The following is a 22297-nucleotide window of genomic DNA, read 5'->3' on the forward strand; positions in this document are numbered from 1 at the left end:
TTTTTTGTAGTTTATTGAATGTATTATATACACAAAGGTCAGTTGGTCAAGACATCAAGCGGTGAGCTCAAGAGAGTCTAATAATGTTTAGGATGACAATTGCAGCAACTCGGTTGTTGACAATGGGAACTTCTTTAAATATATTTTGGAAGTGAGCCTCCCAGATAACACTGAGGGCTTCCGAACAATGCTTGAGAATATTGTGGTATTGCGGACTGTGGCTGACTACAGAAAAAAGGGAAGGAGATCGGAATAGACCTTGTAGGCCTGGCTTGTCTTTGCTTGAGACCGGTGGTCTAAACCCTGCTATTTGTACCACTGTTAGGCCGGAATTTCTGGGTTTTGGAGAAAATTGGCAAAAATGCCCGACCGAGGGATTCGAGCCCCCAATTTGTCGATTGCTAGTCCGGCGTCCTAACAACTGAGCTATCAGTCGGGTTGCTATACTATATCAAATTTTAGGGAGTTTGCACTATCAGTTTTGATGACGTCATCACTTTTTACTTTTCATTTTCTCAACCATTTTTTCCCTTTCTTTTGATTCCTGGATTTACACCTTAATATTTATCCAAGCAACATACTCCTTTTTAAACCTTTCACCCCCCCTTTTTTCATTTTCCCAAGCTCTTCCTTAGATTACCATTTTTGTAATTCATTTACATTAATGCATTTTTTACCTTTTCTTTACTTTTACTTTCCCAAACATATTACGCTTCTTTTTATTTTTTGTATTAGCTTCATTTCTTTTATAATATATTATCTTTTTACTATATTATATTTTTTGTTTGTAACATTAATAGGGTATACACACCACAATTGAGTGAAGAACAGACTCCACAACCAAACACTGGTTCTTTCTTGCTAATGAAAATGGCGAGTTAATAATATGGAACTGTAACACAGCAGGCACACGTACACTATACTCTCATACAGTGTAAATCAACCATTATACATCAGGGATTTGCATTACAGGAATTTTAATAGTAGCAGATATAAACAATATTATTTTGTCTCTAATAAATAACACTATCACAGTATTTACATTTCTCTATATTGAGATATTAACCTAATAACAATCCCGAACACTTCACCACAAAAGCACTCAGAAAAAGAATACCTAAAATTGTATCAGAATTGAGAGTACAATAGCATGTCACTCGTTTAAACTAGAATGAAAAGTAGAGTAAAACACATTATATAAAACCTAAAATTTGAAAATTCAAATCGCATAAATGATTATATGATAGGTTATGTAAAAAAGAAACTTTCAATTGTATCTCGATTGTATGTTATCTTTGCTATACTTTGCTATAGGCTGTTTTTAGACGTTTTTTTTTATTGCTCTTCTTGCTATACTCAAAATTACTCTTTGGGTCTTCGTCACACTTCTTTACTCAATATCGAGCTACTATTGGTTTACTGTTTAATTTCTTTTCTGTTGCTGCTGCTGTTGCTGCTGCTGCAACTGCAATCAACAATTTCTCGCCCTTGAGCTTAAAGGACTTGATGATATATCTACCAGTGTAGGGGGGTTTCTGACAAGTACTCTCGCCTTTCCTAACACTTTTTTTGTGGTTTATTGAATGTATTATATACACAATAGTCAGTTGGTCAAGACATCAAGCTGTGAGTTCAACAGGGTCTCCTAATGTTTAGGATGCCAATTGAACCAACTTGGTTGTTGACAATGAGAACTTCTTTAAATATAGGTTGGAAGTGAGCTTCCCATATAACACTGAAAGCTTCCAAACAATGCTTGAGAATACTGTGGTATTGCGGACTGTGGCTGACTACAGAAAAAAGGGAAGGAGATTGGAATGGACCTTGTAGGCCTGGCTTGTCTTTGCTTAAGACCGGTAGTCTAAACCCTGCTATTTGTACCACTGTTAGGCCGAAATTTCTGGGTTTTTGTGAAAAATTGGAAAAAATGCCCGACCGAGGGATTCGAGCCCCCAATTTGTCGATTGCTAGTCCGGCGTCCTAACAACTGAGCTATCAGTCGGGTTGCTATACTATATCAAATTTTAGGGAGTTTGCACTATCAGTTTTGATGACGTCATCACTTTTTACTTTTCATTTTTATTTTCTCAGCCATTTTTCCCTTTCTTTTGATTTTCGAATCTACACTTTAATATTTAACCAAGCAACATACTCCTTTTTAAATCTTTTACACTCATCTTTTACCCTTTTTTCATTTTCCCAAGCGCTTCCTTAACTTACCATTTTTGTAACTCCTTTACATTAATGCATTTTTTACCTTTTTCTTTACTTTTACTTTCCCAAACATATTACACTTCTTTTTATTTTTTGTATTAGCTTCATTTCTTTTATAATTTATTATCTTTTTACTATATTATATTTTTTATTTGTAACACTAATGTGGTATACACACCACAATTGAGTGAAGAACAGACTCCACTGTGGTATTCGGAATTGTTTATGGGTTAGTATCTCATTAATGAGAAAAGTAGATACTGTGAGAGTTATTTATTAAAAAGACAAAATAATATTGTTTATATCTGTTACTATTAAAATCCCTTGATTCAAATCCCTGTTATGTAATGGTTGGTTTACACTGTATGAGTGTGTAGTGTGCGTGTACCTAGTGTGTAGCAGTTCCAGAGATTGTTAACTTGTCAGGTTTATTAGCTAGAAAGAATCAGTGTTTGGTTGTGGAATCTGTTCTTCACTCATTTGTAGTTTGTATATTGTTTGCTGCTGTCATAGTCGACCATTAGCAATTGATATGGAACTACATTATTCTTGATGCGATAAAGTCAGAGAGAGAATGATGATATCAAGTAGAAAGTAGCTAATACTGTTAATTAAGAAACCAATTATTATCATTAGTTTCTTTGGTAAGGATTTTATTCAACAAGCTCAATTTAATTCAAACAAAGGCTTGTGCCTTTTGTTTCTTTTACTCATATGGCTAAAAAAGAAAAAATTCGGCCAGATTATGGAGTTTTCCTTTAAAGATACCTAAATTTTTCTAAACAAGCGGAATACAACTTAACTTGAGTAGCTCAATAATACTTGACCAGAGCTATTACTCATATCTTGGATATTCCTCCTTTTTTTTTTGAGAGTGAACCGAATGGTCGTGTCCCTAGATTTAATGCTCTCAAACAAACACTGACAACCGTTGTTATTTATTTATTTATTTATTTATAAAAAGAGAATAATACATTTGAAACAAATACACATATTCTTTCTTCTGCAATTTCAACCTACAGAGCTTATGTTTTGATAAAATAGATCCAATCTTTATCACAAATTCTCTTCTTCATCTTCTTTTATTTTAATATAAATAAATAAGTAAATACATCCTCAAGTTACAATAAGCCACGACTATCAGTCAACCTTTACAACAATCATCAAACTGACTGCGGATTCAAAAGAGTGCCCTTACTGTCACTTTTTTTTCTCTCTTTTTTTTTTCTTTTTCTTTTTCTTTTTGACGTAATACAAAAAAGCAAAGCAAAGCAGTAGCAAAAGCAAAATCTACTGCGAAAAAAAAATCACTTTGAATGCAATTTACAGCTGCAGAACGCGAAAGGATCTCTGATTCTCTTTCAAAGGGATTAGGACCTGAATTCCTCAGCAAGAGACCCGGACCATGTATGTAAAATGCGATGGGTCGATGAGTAATGTTGAACGAATCGATGAGATCAATTTCTGATTTTCTTTTTATACCCTAGCCGGTTCATTTACTTATGTCGAAGGTTGGATGCTCATCGATCTTGCAAACAAAGTGTTTGGATTTGATGGTTGGAATTCAGAAATAAAAAGTATAGCTATTGACTATGTAGGTTATAACTTTAGCCGCAGCTAAAACCAACCAACCAACCAACCAACTAAAAAAAAGAAGGGCAAAAGTTTTGATTATGTAGTGTATTAATATATTTATGCATTTTGTTTTAACTTTTGTTAAGATGGATGAATTGGATGGTAATAGATATAATGTATCGGCATCTGCTCATGTGCGGGTTACTCTTAAAGACGGCACATTCCATGAGGTAAAGCTTATCATTTAATTTTAATCATCCCACCAAATTTAAAGGTGCAAAAAAAAAGAGGGTATTTCTTGTGTCTCACAACCTTTGTGTGTTTGTGTGCCAGGATGTTGGATGCGGTTCTGTAGAAAATATGCGAATGAAATCTGCAGCCTTGGAAAAGGCAAGTGGCTTTGCTTTGATAATAATAAAATATATTTATTTAAGATACATAGGCAAGAAAGGCAGCAGTTACTGATGGGTTAAAGAGAGCACTGCGGCTTTTTGGAAGAGTCTTGGGAAATTGCTTATATGATCAAGCATTCCTCAGAGCCAACAATCACAGAGGCACACAAAAAGTAAATACAATGATATTGTGCGTGTGTGTAAAAAGGCATTTTTAGGTTTTTTTTTTTTTTTTTTTTTTTTTTTTTTAAAAAAAAGAGTCTAAATATGAAAATCTGTATTCACATCAAACAATAGGTAAATGCTACCAAAGAGCAACTTTATCGCCATCAACAATTCCAACCAGAAAAACCTCCTGCACCTACAGCGGTATCCAATGGTTCTAGAAATACAAACAGCACCAGTACACCTACTGCCACATCTACCAAACCTCTTACTACCCCAACCCCAATGAGTATCATATCTTCTCGTGTTGTTTCGCCGACCACTGCTATTCCTGCTGCTCCTAATCTGGTTTCTGAGGAACCAAAGACCTCTGCACTTGTTGAGAATGAAGAAAGCTTTTCGTATGGTAAGCATTGTGTTGTATTGTCTTACAAGCTTCTTTTCTCTCAATCATATATCTTTTATAGACTATGATGATGACTTTTTTGCTCATATGGCAGAGTTGGACGAAATTGATAAACCAGATTCAGAGCTTATCAAGTTAGAAGGCGATTCACATTTGTAAGTTGAACAATATCGAATGACTATTATTTTTCTTATTTGCTGTTATAATAATCTTTTTTTTTTATTATTTTTTTATTTAATAAAAAAAAATGACGAACATTTTTTATCTTTAATTTTGCAATAGAACCCTGGATTCATCAGTATATGGTTCTGATGGTAAGTATATATAAATATTTTTTTTTGATTTTGATCAATCGATATTAATCAATCAACCAACCAATTAAATTAAATTAAATTAAATTAAATTAAATTAAAGCCTCATTAGCCACAGCAAATGACTCAAAGCGCCAGAGACTTGGAGAGTAAAATGGGCCCAAAACATTTAAATTTATAAAATTGCACATAAACACATCAACATATAAACTCCATATTTCATCATCATGCTTCATTCACTAGAGACTCTGGCTGTGTTGCCATCAATTCTTTATTGAAACGAAAATATCAAATAATAAAATAAAATTAAAAAAAGAAAAAGCCGCATTTAAAAGAGATGATTTAGACCATCCACAGCAGTCTGGGTAAAATTAGCAGTATATAAAAAAAAACAAGCCGGTAATTATTATTATTGAAGAAATAATCAATTAAAAACTTTTAGTTAAGCAATCCGCTAGGGATAAAAAAAAATTCTAAATTTAAAATATTGTTAGATTTAGACAGACCGCTGTGGATGCTCTTATATATACTCACCCTTTGTCAAAGAATGTTGCATATATCCTAGCAACCTGTCCACTGGATGTAAAGCATCATATAACCCCACATAACCCTCCAAACAAATAGTTTAATGTCTCAATGTAATAATCAACTTTTGAGACTCTATCAATAGCTCCATACAAACAAAGTCTCACTGCAGAAAATGTGAAGCAGAAATCTCAGAATATAAAACGTCTTTCTTGATATAGACCTGTGTCTGCATCAAGACGAGCTCTTTTTATTTGTTTGTTTGCTTGTTTGCTTGTAGGGAAGCTTTGTGTTCAAGAGGATTGGTGAGCCTCACACAAATGTTCAAAAGATTTCAGGAAACTAAGCGGAGATTTGAAACATCTGGTAAATTGAGAGTAAATCACACAGTAATATCATTTGTTTTTATTACTGCTTTGTGCTTATTGTATTGTATTTTGGTTTACTATACTTTTGAGACATGTGCCCACAATTATTATGACCAATTGGATCTATAAAGGAGTATTTTACCAATAGCTATAAAAAATAAAATAAAAAAAAAAGTAAAAAGAACAGTAAGAATAATAAAATTGGCATTTATCAGATCTTTGACTTTCCGATGTGAAAGATCTGATAAAGATTGAGCGGGTTATCGATTGAATGATTCTTTTTTTTTTTTTTTTGTGTGTATTTATTAACAGTGCTCTATATGCCTGAAGTTTTGTATTACACTAATTATATAAGAAAAGAAAGAAAATGCTTTATCACCACAAGTGCATTGGCTTGCTATAATGCCAGCAAGGAAGGGCCATGTTCGTCCATGACAAAGGCACTGATGAGCTTATCAAATGACATGAATTGTGGAGGTCAAGACCAGTATCGATTGAATGGTGATTATTTGTGTTAAGAAAAAATAATATTATAAGGCCACTTGGTTTGTCGGAGCCAAAGGATATGGTATACTATAGCGTAATATGGGTTTTGTGTAAGAATAGATGTGTACTCTTCTTTTGTTTAATAAAAAACAATATCAAAGTTCAATTGTTGGTTCTACAGGTTCAAACCTTGTTGTAATATAAAAAATATATATATATATTTTAGCCAGTAGCGGTGTTTAAAAAAACTGATGAACTCTCTTTTTTTTTTTTCAAGGTTACGAAAATAGACACAAAAAAAAAAATACAGGAAAATAGATAGAAATGGTGCGGGAGGAAGGGGAGGAAGATTTGTAAGAAAAATAAAAAATAAAATAAAAAATAAAAATAAAAGTCAATTCTTGTTCTTCTTGTTCTTGTTCTTGTTCTTTCTCTTTCTGTACTTCTTCTTGTTCTTTATTATTTTGGAGCCATGACAACGACTGTTCTGCCTGTCAAAGGCATGACATGCAAGGTACATACTTCTTTATAATAACAACGACAACAATAACAACATAACCCCTAAGAAATATTTATATGATAATTATATTATGTATTATATCCTTACATATCCACCCCCTCTTTTATTATTATGTGTTTTTCTATTAAAAAATAAATAAATAAATAAATAAATTTTTATTATAGTCTTGCGTGCATGCCATTACGATAACACTTTCTGGAATGCCTGGGCTAATCTCTCTTGACGTCAGTCTAGAGCAAGAACAGGCAACAATCGTCCATCGTCTATCACTCCCACAACAAAACCTCATCGACGCGATTGAAGACTGCGGATTCGACGTACCAATGCCAATCACTACACGACTACCGGTCGAAGGCATGACATGCCAGTCATGCGTGCGTGCAATTCACAATGCGCTTGACCCATTACCTGGCCTAGTATCTCTTGATGTCAGTCTCGACCCTGGTCAAATAACCGCCGCTCACGATTTACGCCTAAATATATCAACCTTGATGGAAGCTATCGAAGACTGTGGGTTTGACTTACCCACCCATGCCTCACCACTTCCTCTCTCACCCGCAACCCCCACAGACACAGACAATTGTTCTTTGGAACAAGAACCTCTGTTAGCCCAAAACTTTATCGAGCCTGCCAAGATCAATATTACATCTACATGCACAGGCACAGACGTAGATGCAGACATAGCCACATCCACATCCACATCTACAGCCACCGTGCAGCTCGAGGTGCATGGAATGACATGTGCCAGCTGCGTCCATGCAATTGAGAAATCTGTAGGTCAACAACCAGGAGTCGTATCCGTCACAGTGGCCCTATTGGCCGAACGTGCGACAGTCGAGTACGATGCAGAATTGTGTGGGCCGGCCGATATTGTCAAGTGGGTTCAAGATGCCGGATTCGACTGTCAGATCGTCCAGGTGCTTGCATCTGACGAAATCCAGCTTCAGGTGTTTGGAATGACATGCGCCAGCTGTGTACATGCAATCGAACAAGGCCTTTCCAAAGTCCCTGGTATTCTGTCGGCCTCGGTAAATCTTATGACCGAGACAGCAAAGGTGCGCTATGACCCAGCCGAGATTGGCATTCGGACGATCGTGGAAGCAATCGAAGGTCTTGGATTCAACGCTCTTGTCGCCGATACCACCAAGAATGCTCAGCTCGAATCGCTCTCAAAGGTCCGCGACATCATGGCCTGGAGAAGAGCCTTTTTTCAGAGTCTTGTGTTTGCATTTCCGGTCTTTATCCTGGGCATGGTGATGCCACAGTTTGAGTGGGGTCAAAAGGCAGCACACTTTACTATCATAAAGGGGTTGTACTGTACAGACGTTATCCAGATGATCCTGACGATCCCCGTCCAGTTTGTGATCGGAGGGCGTTTTCTGGTATCTGCCTACCGTTCAATGTGTCATCTTGCGCCCACAATGGATCTCCTGGTTTCAATTTCTACCCTGGCCGCATTCGTCTTTTCGGTCGTCTCGATGATCAGAGCATTTGTCACCGGAGCAGAACAACCACCAACCGTGTTCTTTGAGACCTCGTCTATGCTGATTACCTTTATTGTCCTCGGCCGTTACCTCGAGAACCTGGCCAAAGGCCAATCCTCCACGGCTCTGTCCAAACTCATGTCTCTCACACCCTCCACGGCCCTTTTGCTGACATTCGATCCCAGCACACAGACCATCGTTTCCGAAAAGCGCATCCCATCCGAGCTCATCCAGAAAAATGACCTCGTCAAGATCGTACCCGGCGACAAAATCCCCACAGACGGAACTGTTTACTCGGGGTCTTCTACGGTAGACGAAAGCATGGTTACTGGTGAAGTCGATGCGGTCAACAAGTCAACCGGCGACGCCGTCATTGGCGGCACGGTCAATGGATTGGGAACCTTTATCTTGCAGGCCACACGTGTAGGATCCGATACTGCACTCAGTCAGATCGTCAAGCTAGTCGAGGAAGCCCAGGTCAACAAGGCGCCCATCCAAGGCTTTACGGATCTCATAGCCGGATACTTTGTCCCGACTGTCATCTTCCTGGGCGTCAGTACTCTTGTCCTGTGGTCTGTGCTGGTGAATGTCTTGGGTGTCGAGCACATGCCAAAGATGTTGCAGATGGCGATTGAGCAAGAAGCCAACAACGACTGGTTCTTTGTTTGCCTCAAGCTCTGCATCAGTGTTATTATTGTGGCGTGCCCCTGTGCGCTCGGTTTGGCCACCCCCACGGCAGTTATGGTAGGCACAGGCCTTGGTGCTGAGCATGGCGTGCTGTTCAAAGGTGGCGCTGTTCTTGAGAATGGCCAGAAAGTCAACCGGGTTGTGTTTGACAAGACGGGTACTCTGACGATTGGTAAACTAGATGTCGTAGCAACCGTCTCTTGGGATCCTAGTGTGGACGGCAAGGACGTGTTGGTCTTGGCTGGCCTAGCAGAGTCCAGCAGTGAGCACCCCCTTGGCCGTGCTGTAGTCAACCACACCAAGGCTATTCTGGGAGTTTCTGTACTTGAACCGATTGGAAAGGTTACCGATTTTAGAAGCACTACTGGCTATGGTATCGAATGCAACATCGAACTTGTCAACAAAACTCGCCCGACTCAGCAGCATGTTGTGATTGGCAATCAGGCTTGGCTGGAGGAGTATCACGGTATCTTGCTCGACGAGGCTCAGTTGGCGCAATTTAAGGTCGAGGTTGGCAAAGGAAACACATGTATCCTGATCGGCGCGGACGGTCTGGCCCTGGGTTTCATTTCTCTTTCGGATGTGATCAAGCCTGAAGCCCGTGCGGTTATTGCCACTCTCCACAGCATGTCTATTGAGACCGCGATGATTACGGGTGACAATGAACTGACGGCTCGGTACATTGCCAAACAGCTGGGAATCGATGAGATTTATGCGGGCGTGTCTCCGAATGGCAAGACCCAGATTGTCCAGCGCATGCAATCTCAGCCAGGACCTGTGTCTGGCCGGTTTTGTTGGCAATCACGCCCTCCGACCAGTGTTGTGGCCATGGTTGGGGACGGCATTAACGATTCACCGGCTCTTGTTCAGTCAGACTTTGGTATTGCGCTGTGCAGTGGAACGGATATTGCAATGGAGGCTGCAGATGTGGTTCTGATGCGCAATGATCTCTCGGATGTCGTTGCTGCTCTTGATCTGTCGCGCACAATCTTCCGTCGTATCAAGATCAACCTTGCCTGGGCGTGTATCTACAATGTGATCGGTATCCCGCTTGCGATGGGTGTGCTTATGCCCTGGGGGTATTATCTGCATCCCATGATGGCGGGTCTAGCCATGGCAGCCAGTTCTACCAGCGTTGTCGTCAGTAGTTTGATGCTCAAATGGTTCTGGCGCAAACCAACTCTTGTTAACACATCTCATCCGTCTCAGTCTGGGCCAGGCTTCTTACGTCGATTCAACCGATTCTTTGGTTTAAGACGCGCCGAATATGATGCAGTACCTCCAAGTTATGATCTTGAGAGCATTCCTTCCCCTATCTAAACAAACAAACAAACAAAAAATCAGAGACTTCCTCTCCTGCACTTCCTTTGTCTCACATTCACATTCACACTCTCACTTACACGTACACCATCTTAAAAAAAATATTTCATCTCTTTATTGTTTTTCTTTGTTTATTATGTAAAATCAGCCTCATAACTCTGTCTTTATCTCTCTTACTTATATCTATATTTCCACTTTCAATTTTCTCTGTAAACCCTCCCCCTCCGTCTGTTATACTTCATTGTTCTTTATTACTTTCATCTTATTAATCTTATAATTTACCAAACCATCTAATAAAATACATCTAAACGATCTTGTTTCTAATGATATGAATATAAGAAATAATGAAAAGTCTTGATTTTTTTATATATTTATTTATTTATTTATTTAATGATGTATAAAAAAATGATGACAAGGAAAGAACTATATGTATTACATGCGTATATATATAAAAGAATTAAAAGCCTCTTTTTTTTTAAATCTTCTTGTTGTTGTTTGGATGAAATGATAGACAGATTAGAACTTGGGAGTGTTGGTTCTTTCGGCAACGGGAGGGTATGTGGGACCGACGCGACGGATGACAAGACCAGCCATGTAGTGACCAGCCTGGACACAGCGAGCAGTGTCAGTAACACCCTGGGCAAGAAGTCCCATGAAACCACCGCAGAAACCATCGCCAGCACCGTTGGTGTCGACGATTTCGGCATCGGTGGCCTTGGTGACTGGGAAAGCAGTGACGGTCTGGCCGACTGCAACAACGGTCTCCTCAGAACCCTGGGTGATCACAACAACACGGGGACGGCTGTTAGACTTGGGCAACTCAGAGAGCTTCTTGGCGATCTCCTTGATGTCGGTGGTGTTCCAGCCAGCCTGGGCAGCGTAGGTGGTGGCCTCATCCTCATTACCGAACAAGACGTCGGTGTTCTTGATGACGCTGTCCAGACGCTCCTTGAAGAACTGGGACAAGAAGGGAGCGCTCAAGTTGAGAGCAAAGGTCTTGTTGTTCTTGGCAGCGTGCTCGGAGATGGCAGTGGCAGAAGCGAAACCGCCGTCGTGGGTCAAGAAGAACGAACCGGCATAGTAGTACTCGGCATCCTCGACCAACTTCCAGTTCTCGGCCTGCTTGAGGAACTCGAGCTGGAACTTTTCGGCAGCAGCCAGGTTGGCAACCAAAGAACGGTCATGGCCAGTGATCAAGACAGCGCAGGTACCGGTGGGTGCGTCCTTGGTGACCATGTAGCGGGTGGCAATGCCATCAGCCTCAGCAGCAGCCTTCATGGTGGCAGCGAACTTGTCGTCAGAAACACAGCCGATGTAGACAGTAGAGTTGGCGGGCAAAAGGTACTGAGCACCACGAGCAGTGTTCTGGGCGGCACCACCGGCAACGTAGACAACATCAAAGTTTTCGACAATCTCGTTGTACCTATATAGATTCATGAGTTTTTTTTTTCTCTCTCTCTCTCGCTATCCCCAAAGTACGTGTACACAAGCGCGTTCTTATTCCTCAACCCAAAGAACACTACCCCCCCAAGAAAGAAAGAGGGACTTACAAAGGCTGGTGAGACTCGTCAGCGAGGATTGCATTGTTAGCCTTGAGCTGGTACTTGTCCAACAAGGCCTGGGTGGCATTGCACTGGATATCCAACAAAGGGTTCTCGATAGCAAGGAACTTGTAGCCGGCCATAGTTAAAATAAAAAATTAAGATAAAGCAAAAGCAAAAGCAAAAGCAAAAGCAAAGACCGATCTTATTCTCTCTTTATGGACAGCTTTATTTATCCCACCAATCTGTTCTTCAAAAAAAAAAAAAAAAAAAAATTAAAGAAAAGATGGTCCCCAAAATTTTTCAGTTCAGACAGACAAAGAACCAAAAGGGTTACTATAGATGATGAGAAAAGCTACATCTGAAAAAAGGGAGGGGGTTAATGCCAGGATTGAAAGAAGAGGATCTGGTGTGACACACAGGATTGAAAGAAAATCTACGTTTGCCTTATTCACATGCTGTAAGCCAAAGTAGAAAAAGAAAATAATATTATATTATATTATATTATATTATATTATATTCTTCCCCATTTCTTTGGATCCTGCTGATATGTTATACAAGATGAGATTTCATCTAAGTTTTTTTATTTTTTATTTTATTTTTTATATGTGAGATTTTCCTTGTAACTCAATCTTGAATATCATATTTAACAATCAACTATAACTAACTAACTAACTAACTTTCTTTTTACACTGCAACCAAAAATCTTACTATTAATCTATCTTTTTTTTGTTTTAATTATTTCTACCAAGCCACGATGTACTCCATGTTTTTTTCTATAAAAAAAGAGAGACATAAAAACTCCGTTTATTTATTTAGTTTTCTTAATAAAAGATTCAAACCTAGCAAGTTCAAAAAACAGAAAGCTTTTTATTGCTTTAGATATTTTTCATCAAAGATATCAAAAAATGTGATTATACTTATTAGCCTCAAAATCTTGTATACATTAAAGAAATAAAGAAAATGCAATTGACTTGAACCCCTAAATTAACACTATAGGGTACGCCCCCCCTTTTTTTTTTCTTTTTTTTTTCTTTTGAATAAAAACCTCAATTCCATAAATAGTAATTTAGAGTCGTTTATGTAACTCAATACATTATAAAAACTGTATTTAAAACTACGGGACAAATATCATTGGCTGAAAAAAATAATAAAAGGAATCTTACATTTGTTGCCATGCTTAAACACCAAGACTTTTTACCTTGTCTAAAAGCATTTTTTTTTTTTTTTTTTGCAGAAAAATAGCAGATTTCTCACCGCAGAGAGTTTCTAAATAAAATCAAGAACGTCTCAGAGCAGACAGAGCTCAAAACAACCAAGATCCCAGAAAGCCTTATGGTTTTCTGATTTTACATATAGAAATTGTAGATTATAAAAAAAAGAGGGTCACAGCATGAATTATACCAGCAGCTTGGACCAGGTGTTAATTACAAGACTATAGTTTATACTTGATAGAACCAACTGTAATCAAGATTTACTAATTTATCTATCCAAAGTAGAATACAATGTTTGCTTGCCTGTTTGACATTTGTATATCACAAAGAAACTCGCCTGTAGTTTATTTTACTTTATTTTATTTTGTTAAGAAAAATGGTACATGTAGTTGGAGTGGTCAACACTCAAGAAACATTTGCTCCTTTTATTCTTTCTTTCTCCTATCAGCTAAATTCTTGTTCATTTTCCATTTTGTATTTATAAATAAAAAAAAAAGATCATATTATACCTTGACATTCAACATCAATGATACTAACAATAAATAAATAAATACATACATACATACAATGTGAGAATAATAACAATAATAGTAATAAAAATAATAGTAATAATAACAGTGGTTGGTAGTGTAGTGTAGTGTAGTGTAGTGCAGACAATTTCTGCTTTTGTTTTTCTTATCCACGGATCTCAAGAATCAAATTGATGATGGTGCAGATCAAATAGATTCCTATCCATGAATAGCCAAAGATTCGAGACATCCGATATCCATTCAATGGCACCAGTATAAGAGAAGATATCAAAACCACCAAGAGTCCTATCGCAGATACAAGAATGGTCGAAGACACTTCTATTGCATACGGTACTCCATGTTTTGAAGTAACATATGTAGCCCCAATACCGACTCCAAGCATAATATCTTTTTTTTTAAAAAAAATAAAATTCCAGTCAATACTTTTTTATTTTATGTTATAATTTTGTATAATAGACTTACTCAACATAGGACCACCAAAGCAAGCGCTCATTGCCATCATAGGATAACCAAGTTTGGCCATGGTTATATTGGCTACAAAGTCACCCAAACTATTTCCCTAATATCCAACATATACATATATCAAATGATATGTTTAATACCTTTTAGATCACCACTACTCAATTTTATATATATATGTACGTTACCAGAGCAAAAACAGTGAGACCCAAGATAGCATCACTTACACCTACAGCCATTCCGATGGTCTGTAGAACACTAACAACCTCGTTTGCAATCACAAAGATCCAGACCACAGCAATACCGAATCCAATAAAACACATCATCCAATAGAGTCTCGGTTGGCGTACCGAGTTTGTCGTTAATCTGAAGAGGATTGAAGTACCAACACCTATTCCTGCCCCAATAGGAAGAATTATTGCTGGGTGAACAACCTTGTTTACTGCAAACACAATGGCCACAAACATTGGCGCACAGATCAGCTGGGTGGCAGTAAGCCACTGGCTCCACTTTGATGTGCTTTCATGTAAATCATTCATCTCCATCGGATCCTGATCTTCTTCGCCGATATCTTCGAGCATTGTCATGGCATCCTCATCTAACACTACACCACCACCACCACTACCACTTCCAGTACCACTTTGTTTGACCAAACTTTCTCTTACAACCGGAAGTGTAATAGCGAGTAAGAATATGACAGGTGCTGACACAATCGAGCTTGCTTTGTTAAATATCGACTTTTGCTCAAAGTTTTGCAGTGAAGGAAAAAGATGAAATCCGACATCATGGAAATCCACACCCAGTACTTTTTCTGGCATTAACAACCGAATCTTCTTAAACCGACTCGGTAACGACTGGAGTATAGACTGGGCCGAAGTTGTGTTTACAGAAATGGTATCAGACTCGGCATCGTTGGGGTGGTTACTGTCTGGAGCCTGGGAGCGAGTTGAAAGAGGCACGCTGTTTGATGCATTCTCTGCTGTCTGTGCTGATACTTGTCTACTGTGTCGGTTACGTCCATGGATATTGTAGTATCTTGCATTGGCACTCTGTAAAGAATTTACTACATCTTGAAACTATAGTGTGGCTTTAGTGTCTTCCTCAAAGGTAAGTTGTACACACTTGAATCTAGTAAGTTATATATATATATATATAAAGTAAGGTAAGGTACCTCAATAGCAGAAAACAAAGAGGTACGGATCCGAAGTTTGGGGTGGGTTGCATTACGATGACCATTATAATCACTATGGAAACCTTCCGTTTCAAATCCCTCATCATAAAGTTCCATTTCATCCTCAGAGGCTTCTGGTTCTAAAAAAAAAAGCACACACAAACACATCAATATAGAAATATAAGATATATCTATATGTATTATTTCTCAACTCAGCCTTACCATCCCATGTGTTTCCACGTAACAAATTATCCACTTCTGCTCCTGTCTCTTCATATTCAAGTCTTGCTCGCTGGATAAGGTTCATATACGTAGATCTCCGCTTCATATAATAATTTCCTCCAACAACCACAAGCACATAAACAACGTAAAATACTATTAGTATCACTGCTTCGTAAAGGTGGATAAGACCATCTGCCACAATGCTCATGACCAAGATGATAGCAATAGTAAAAAATGAGACATCTCGAAGGAAACTGAGTCGTTTTGCACGGAATGGCTTGATTGCGCACATGGATCTAAACAAGAAAAACCAACAATTTTAATTTAATATATATATATATAATTTATTCATATTGGTTTCAGAAACACAATTTATTGATCAATTACCCTGCAATGACACTGACGATAAATGAGGCAGCACCTATCAGTTCACCAAGTGCCAAAGATCCCATATTCGATTTCATTGCACTAAAAAAATTAATTTTTTTTGGGGATTTAATTAAACAGATCAAGGATGGGCATTTAACCCCCCAACTCACCTAAATGTAGAGAACAGATCGGGACTTCCATTTCCCAAAGCCAAAAAAGTGACACCAGTCTATATGTCCCAAGTGGCTTCTAATTAGCCCTTATTCCAAATGTTTGTGATTTGCCTACCAAACTCTCTGACAGGTTCATAACCGATGCAATTGTCTGCAAGTTTGGACCTTTGTGTGTTTTGTAAATACATTTACTTTCTTAAAACCATAATGAACTTTGAAGTATTGCTTTTTTTTTGCTTGATAAAACTTACAGAAAAAATCAGAAGCAGCAATTCCGACAAATCCAAAGAGAAACAATAGCCAAGCACACTGAAAAAAAATAATATGAAACAATATTTTGGTCAATACCTTTTCTTTTTACTTTCTTTACTTTTTTTTTTTTTTTACTTTTTAAGCCATAATAAGCTCTATTTATGTATGTATGTATACCAGTGATATGAATACAATAGGCTTCACTGCTGCAGAAGCACAGTAGTACAATGGAATGTAGTTAATCAATCCGGGGGTAATTCCTATGCAGTGCTCGATTGCATAGGCGCATTGGTCTTCCTGAAGTTGAATTTGATCACACTAGTATGGTAACCAGAATTGAATTGGTATTTGTTGTTTCAACATGAGGTAATTTCTTTTTTTTTCTTTTCCTTTTAATTCTGAGCTACCTCTCGAGCAATGGGCAGCTCTGTTGTGTCACGCTTTGATAATGAAGAGTGTAGACCGACATGAGAGTTCTGCCATGAGTATGAAACTATCTTTGCAACCAAAACTAGTGATAGTAAGAGCACAGTATTACGTCCGAGTGACATTGAAGGGAAAGGTAATGAAAAAGAAAGAAAGAAAGAGAGAGAGAGAGAAAAAAAAAGCACAAGCCAAGGGGTGAAAGGTCGCATATGGCAGAATAGACAAGATCTAAAATAAAAAACCAAGTTCCGCTCACACACTTATTCTACGCGTCACAGCCCTGACACAAACACACACACACACCCTCATACACTCACTCACAAAAGCTACTCACATTTTATTAATACTCAATATATATATATATATATATTGGGGGGTCTAAATGCTACTACAAAAAGATATCAAACAACAGCAAAAAAAGGAAACAAGTTGAATGTATTTATTTTAATTAAATAACAAGATCATTTCCAGTTTATAGGGATAGATTTGTATAAATGTATATCGATGGTCTGTCTACCCTCTGCTAGCCATGATTGTATTGAGATGTTTTTTTTTTGGCTAAAACTTTATTGAGTATTTGTTTTGGCGTAAATAAGTCTAATGGTGTCCAATATTACAAATCAATTTATTTTTGATACCATTGTGTATTATATATTACCAGGAAATAGGCTTACTGTCTATAAGAAAGAAAGAGAAGAAAGATCCGTCTACTGACTGGTTCTTACAGAAACAAAGGTATGTACATTGTGCCGAATATATTAAAAACAAAGCGCTCTTTACCACAGAATAAAACATCTTTTGGTATGACAATTTTGATCATCAGGGTGTAACCCAAAAAGAAAGAAAAAAGAAACCATTTTGTGGGAATATGTAGATAAGACAAAGGAGTGAAATTCCAGTAAAAAGTAAACTAAGCCAAGCCAAGCCAAGCTAAGCCAAACCAAACCAAACCAAGCTATAGTAAAGTAAGGCAAAATAAAATATTGTTATCAGAGTCTTCAGGGCAAAGGAATATCTTTCTTATCCTTTATCTCTCTTTTGTGGATAACAACAGCTCAAATCAAAACCATGAATGTCCAAGTATCTTGAGGGCATAACTTGGTTGGTACACTAATGCAACCACATCTACACAGACACACAAAGATACAAAGATACACTGTAAATAAGATCAATTGCTTTGTTCTTCTTTTATTTTTGCTCAAGTTCAAATAACCTTTTTTTTGTTCAATTATCAATACTATTGGTAATTATTAAACATTTATTGCTTGTTTGTACACTTCAAAACAAGACACAACACAAAAGAGCAAAATAAATTAATATCTATTGGAATTTTATTTGCTGTTACTTAATATACAGCACAGTACAATAGTATTATGTTATATATATATATATATATATATTGGTCTTGCGCTATTTATTAAATATATGTCTTGTATGATTGGAACGCATAATTAGATATAACTTCAAAAATTTACCGAGGATATCATCGTTTCCAAGTATTGAGATATATTCAACCACAAGCTTGGTATGTAATTAAAATAGAGAAGAAATACATACTACCTACCATTGTATATATATATATATCAAAAATTAGATATATTTTTCTTTCTTCCTTTCTTTCTTTTCCTGTATATACATATATACATATATATTAGCATCTCCATTTAGTGCTATAATAAGAGTATCTTATATCTCAAACCCCACACTATTAATCCTCTGCCAAAAGAAGAAGAAAACTAAAAGTTATATACAAATTTATATAAGATACGCAGATACTTCTTTTAATTATGGTGGTAAGAAGCATCCCAAACTCCTAAAGTGTAAAGATAAATAAATATGTATATGTGTGTGTATATATACTTAAAGAAAGAAAAACAAATACATTTTGTGTACTAGGAACTGATTCCAGTTATATACTTTGATGATGAAATAGACGATCCGGCGCAAAAGATACATAGAATCATGCCAGGGACCATGGCCAGCGGCATATTGAATATAAAGTCGTCTCACTCTATTTCACTGGATTCTATTACCATTGGATTTCAAGAATGCTGTAAGTATAGCTTCAATAGCCAAATGAACACAACTATACAATTATATATAATATAACCATATTGTTTTTGTCAAATCCAAGTTTATTACAAAACAGGAGTGTTTGACTGGGACGAAGACAAAATAATGTTACTTCAACAACCTATTCTGAGAGGAGGTTCCGAATCGATCAAGTGTCTCAGTGGCGATAACCTATTTCCTTTCTCACTACACATTCCCGCCTACTCTTCCTCTTCCTCTTCTGTCAGAGGAAGAGACTTTAAGTTTTCATTCGAGATCGTCGTAAGCTGTAGGGTCTCTCTTTGTAAATTTCCATTTAAAACAACTATCGAGGTTGATTATGATCCGGCGGTTGCAACACACCCATCATTTTATCCAGAAGTAGCAAATTCCGAACCCTGGGTGCCAATAAAAAGTGATGAAGAGAGATATGGGCGTGACCCTCAAGGTACTAGAGACAGCCCTGGTGTTGCGAGCAACGGCGGAAACAATGAAAACAGTGGTTCCAGCTCAAATACAAGTAGAAATGAATATCCAAGCTCGAACGTAAATATGAACGCACCTATTGGGAATACTAGTGAGCATTCACCACTGCGTAATTTGGACACTATTTCACCGGAAGATCCTTCAAATATTCAAGCAGGCGAAGTTGGTAAGATATTTAGACACTCAATACATAAGATATAATATATATATATCATTAAAGTAACAGAAAAACTATAGAAATGCAAATTATAAACGCACCTACCGGGAATACTACGGAGCCTTCACCACTGCCCAATGTTAGCACTATTTCTCCAGAAGATCCTCTAACCAGTTCAGCAGAGGATGTTGGTAAGCTATTCAGACTCTCAACATATGAAGAGTGATACATATATCATGAAAATAACAGAAAAACAATAGAAATACAAAATATAAACGCGCCTATCGAGAATACTAGGGAGCCTTCCCCATTGCGCAATTTTAGCTCTGTTTCACCAGAAGGTCTTTTAGCTAGTCTAGCAGAGTATACTGGTAAGCTATTTAGACTCTCAACCCATGAAATAAGTAATATATATATATAATGAAAATAACAGAAAAACAATAGAAATTCAAAGTATAAACGAACCTATCGAGAATACTAGGGAGCATTCACCACTGCGCAATGTGGACACTATTTCACCAGAAGATCCTCTAATCAGTCCAGCCGAGGATTCTGGTAAGCTATTCAGACTCTCAATCTACGAAGAAAGTGATACATATATCATGAAAATAACAGAGAAATAATAGAAATGCAAAGTATAAACGCACCTATTGGGAATGCTAGGGAGCATTCACTACTGCGCAATTTTAGCTCTGTTTCTCCAGAAGATCTTCTAGCTAGTATAGCGGAGAATTCTGGTAAGCCATTTAGACTCTCAACCCATGAAATAAGTAATATATATATATACATATATCATGGAAGTAACAGAAAAACAATAGAAATGCAAATTATAAATACGTTTATCGAGAATATTGGGGAGCATTCACCACCGCGCAATGTTAGCACTATTTCACCAGAAGATCCTCTAACCAGTTCAGCAGAGGATGTTGGTAAGCTATTTAGACTCTCAACCCATGAAATAAGTAATACATATATCATGAAAGTAACAGAAAATTAATAGAAGTGCAAATTATAAGTACGTTTATCGAGAATATTGGGGAGCATTCACCACCGCGCAATGTTAGCACTATTTCACCAGAAGATCCTCTAACCAGTTCAGCAGAGGATGTTGGTAAGCTATTTAGACTCTCAACCCATGAAATAAGTAATACATATATCATGAAAGTAACAGAAAATTAATAGAAGTGCAAATTATAAGTACGTTTATCGAGAATATTGGGGAGCATTCACCACCGCGCAATGTTAGCACTATTTCACCAGAAGATCCTCTAACCAGTTCAGCAGAGGATGTTGGTAAGCTATTTAGACTCTCAACCCATGAAATAAGTAATACATATATCATGAAAGTAACAGAAAATTAATAGAAGTGCAAATTATAAACGCGCCTATCGAGAATACTAGGGAACCTTCACCATTGCTCAATGTTAGCGCTATTTCACCAGAAGGTATTCTAGTTAGTCTAGCAGAGTATACTGGTAAGCTATTTAGACTCTTAGCCCATAAAATAAGTAATATATATATATATTATGAAAGTAACTAAAATGCAATAGAGTTACAAAATATAAACATAGATACAAACACACCTATCAGGAATAGCGGAGAGTCTTCACCACTACACAACAGTAGCCCTCATTTATCAGATATTCCGCTAACCAGTCAAGCAGAGGGAATTGGTATGACAATACGCTTAACTTTCACTAGATAAAATGTACAGTGTATAAATTGATAGTAACATAAAGACAATAGAGTTCAAAAATAAAAGTAGGGTATCTCTCGGAAACACTTTTCTCAGAGTGATTTCGTTGCTTCGTAATATATTACCTGTTTATCCACGACCATCTCGTAACAATCAAGCTTCAGAAAGAAATCATTCTTATGAGCCACAAATCCCATCATCATCATCACCACAACCACCACCACCGCCACCACCACATCCATCAGATACAGATAGAGCAAATGAAAACTCCGGGAGATTTCCTCGTACATATCCAATGGTACAGATGGCCCGATACTTTGGATCAGATATGCCACCTTCATTCGAGGAGAGTCGCCAGATCGCAACCTATGAAAAGATCGTCGACAGAGGCACGGCAGTTGTTTCGCTCAAGAGAACGTACTACAATATATATGATCCAAGGCGTATTCTGGTCACAGTCACATTTCATTCTGCTTTCTACGAAAATGTTTGGCTAAATGGTCCACCAAAGGTACATGCGGTCTTGAGACGACTTGTGAAAGTGACTCACCATGTGCACAACCGCACAACGTGCAAGAAAGTATCCGAGAATTCGGATTACATGAGTCCTACACAAGTATTCAAGATTGTCGGCGAAGAAGCGTATACCCTTGAAGCCGAAGACCCGGCGCTTTATGCCAGATTATGTTTGTCGGTGCCAGTAAAAGAAAGATTTGTGATCGGAATCGAAAGCCCTCTGTGCAAAGTTGAATATACTCTGACCGTATACATGAAAGAATTTCTGTGGGATATCCGCTCGTCGAACTGGGGATTCCATAAGAGTAAACTTGTAGAAGTCCCGATTTTCTTCAGTACTCTCAAAGATGGGGAGATATGCCATCCATCGTCTTTACTTAGCCACTCACCACCTTTGGTCCCAGGAGTTAGGGTGCTGAATATAAGGGATCAGGGAGCCGAGCTTATTTCAGATACAGAAACTGTACCTAGCTATGCATCCGAGTAGCCCTATACATGTTTATATCTACTAAAGTCAATTAGTAATAGTAATAGTAATAGAAGTAGTAATGAATATATGTGTTTATATGCATGTAATTTT

At 37.6% G+C, this 22297-nt stretch overlaps 6 protein-coding genes across 6 annotated transcripts; 3 read left to right on the plus strand and 3 right to left on the minus strand.

The window, feature by feature from the left end:
• Nucleotides 1-67: 67 nt before the first annotated feature.
• On the minus strand, nt 68-2095 carry PHYBLDRAFT_145619 (hypothetical protein; the record flags this gene model as incomplete). Its single annotated transcript, XM_018431494.1, has 5 exons — nt 68-441; nt 1421-1502; nt 1675-1790; nt 1882-2007; nt 2071-2095. The coding sequence occupies 5 exons, from the start codon at nt 2093-2095 to the stop codon at nt 68-70; spliced, it is 723 nt and encodes a 240-aa protein (XP_018291256.1).
• A 1462-nt stretch (nt 2096-3557) lies between these two features.
• Nucleotides 3558-4327, plus strand: PHYBLDRAFT_7388 (hypothetical protein; the record flags this gene model as incomplete). Its single annotated transcript, XM_018442936.1, has 5 exons — nt 3558-3621; nt 3702-3808; nt 3936-4019; nt 4123-4179; nt 4241-4327. Coding segments are annotated over 5 exons (399 nt in total), but the record flags the coding sequence as incomplete, so codon positions are not given.
• Nucleotides 4328-6902: 2575 nt separating this feature from the next.
• PHYBLDRAFT_187032 (hypothetical protein) lies at nt 6903-10764 on the plus strand. Its single transcript, XM_018439320.1, has 2 exons — nt 6903-6956; nt 7127-10764. The coding sequence occupies exons 1-2, from the start codon at nt 6915-6917 to the stop codon at nt 10451-10453; spliced, it is 3369 nt and encodes a 1122-aa protein (XP_018291258.1). The 5' UTR covers nt 6903-6914; the 3' UTR covers nt 10454-10764.
• A 32-nt stretch (nt 10765-10796) lies between these two features.
• PHYBLDRAFT_177572 (hypothetical protein) lies at nt 10797-12173 on the minus strand. The gene is made up of 2 exons (XM_018437902.1): nt 12004-12173; nt 10797-11876 (listed from the first exon to the last, which is right to left on the minus strand). The coding sequence occupies exons 1-2, from the start codon at nt 12135-12137 to the stop codon at nt 10970-10972; spliced, it is 1041 nt and encodes a 346-aa protein (XP_018291259.1). The 5' UTR covers nt 12138-12173; the 3' UTR covers nt 10797-10969.
• Nucleotides 12174-13669: 1496 nt separating this feature from the next.
• On the minus strand, nt 13670-16980 carry PHYBLDRAFT_181469 (hypothetical protein). Its single transcript, XM_018438474.1, has 11 exons — nt 16792-16980; nt 16562-16702; nt 16384-16441; nt 16248-16297; nt 16130-16188; nt 15978-16058; nt 15591-15886; nt 15369-15508; nt 14386-15246; nt 14201-14297; nt 13670-14125 (listed from the first exon to the last, which is right to left on the minus strand). Exons 1-11 carry the CDS (start codon nt 16933-16935, stop codon nt 13884-13886), a joined length of 2169 nt encoding a protein of 722 aa, XP_018291260.1. The 5' UTR covers nt 16936-16980; the 3' UTR covers nt 13670-13883.
• A 1792-nt stretch (nt 16981-18772) lies between these two features.
• Nucleotides 18773-22204, plus strand: PHYBLDRAFT_145624 (hypothetical protein; the record flags this gene model as incomplete). The annotated part of the gene is made up of 12 exons (XM_018431495.1): nt 18773-18863; nt 18945-19514; nt 19586-19696; nt 19766-19876; nt 19950-20060; nt 20132-20242; nt 20324-20434; nt 20506-20616; nt 20688-20798; nt 20870-20980; nt 21077-21178; nt 21252-22204. 12 exons carry the CDS (start codon nt 18773-18775, stop codon nt 22202-22204), a joined length of 2604 nt encoding a protein of 867 aa, XP_018291261.1.
• Between the last annotated feature and the right edge of the window lie 93 nt (nt 22205-22297).

Source organism: Phycomyces blakesleeanus, assembly GCF_001638985.1.
Source record: "Phycomyces blakesleeanus NRRL 1555(-) unplaced genomic scaffold PHYBLscaffold_11, whole genome shotgun sequence".
Taxonomy (NCBI): domain Eukaryota; kingdom Fungi; phylum Mucoromycota; class Mucoromycetes; order Mucorales; family Phycomycetaceae; genus Phycomyces; species Phycomyces blakesleeanus.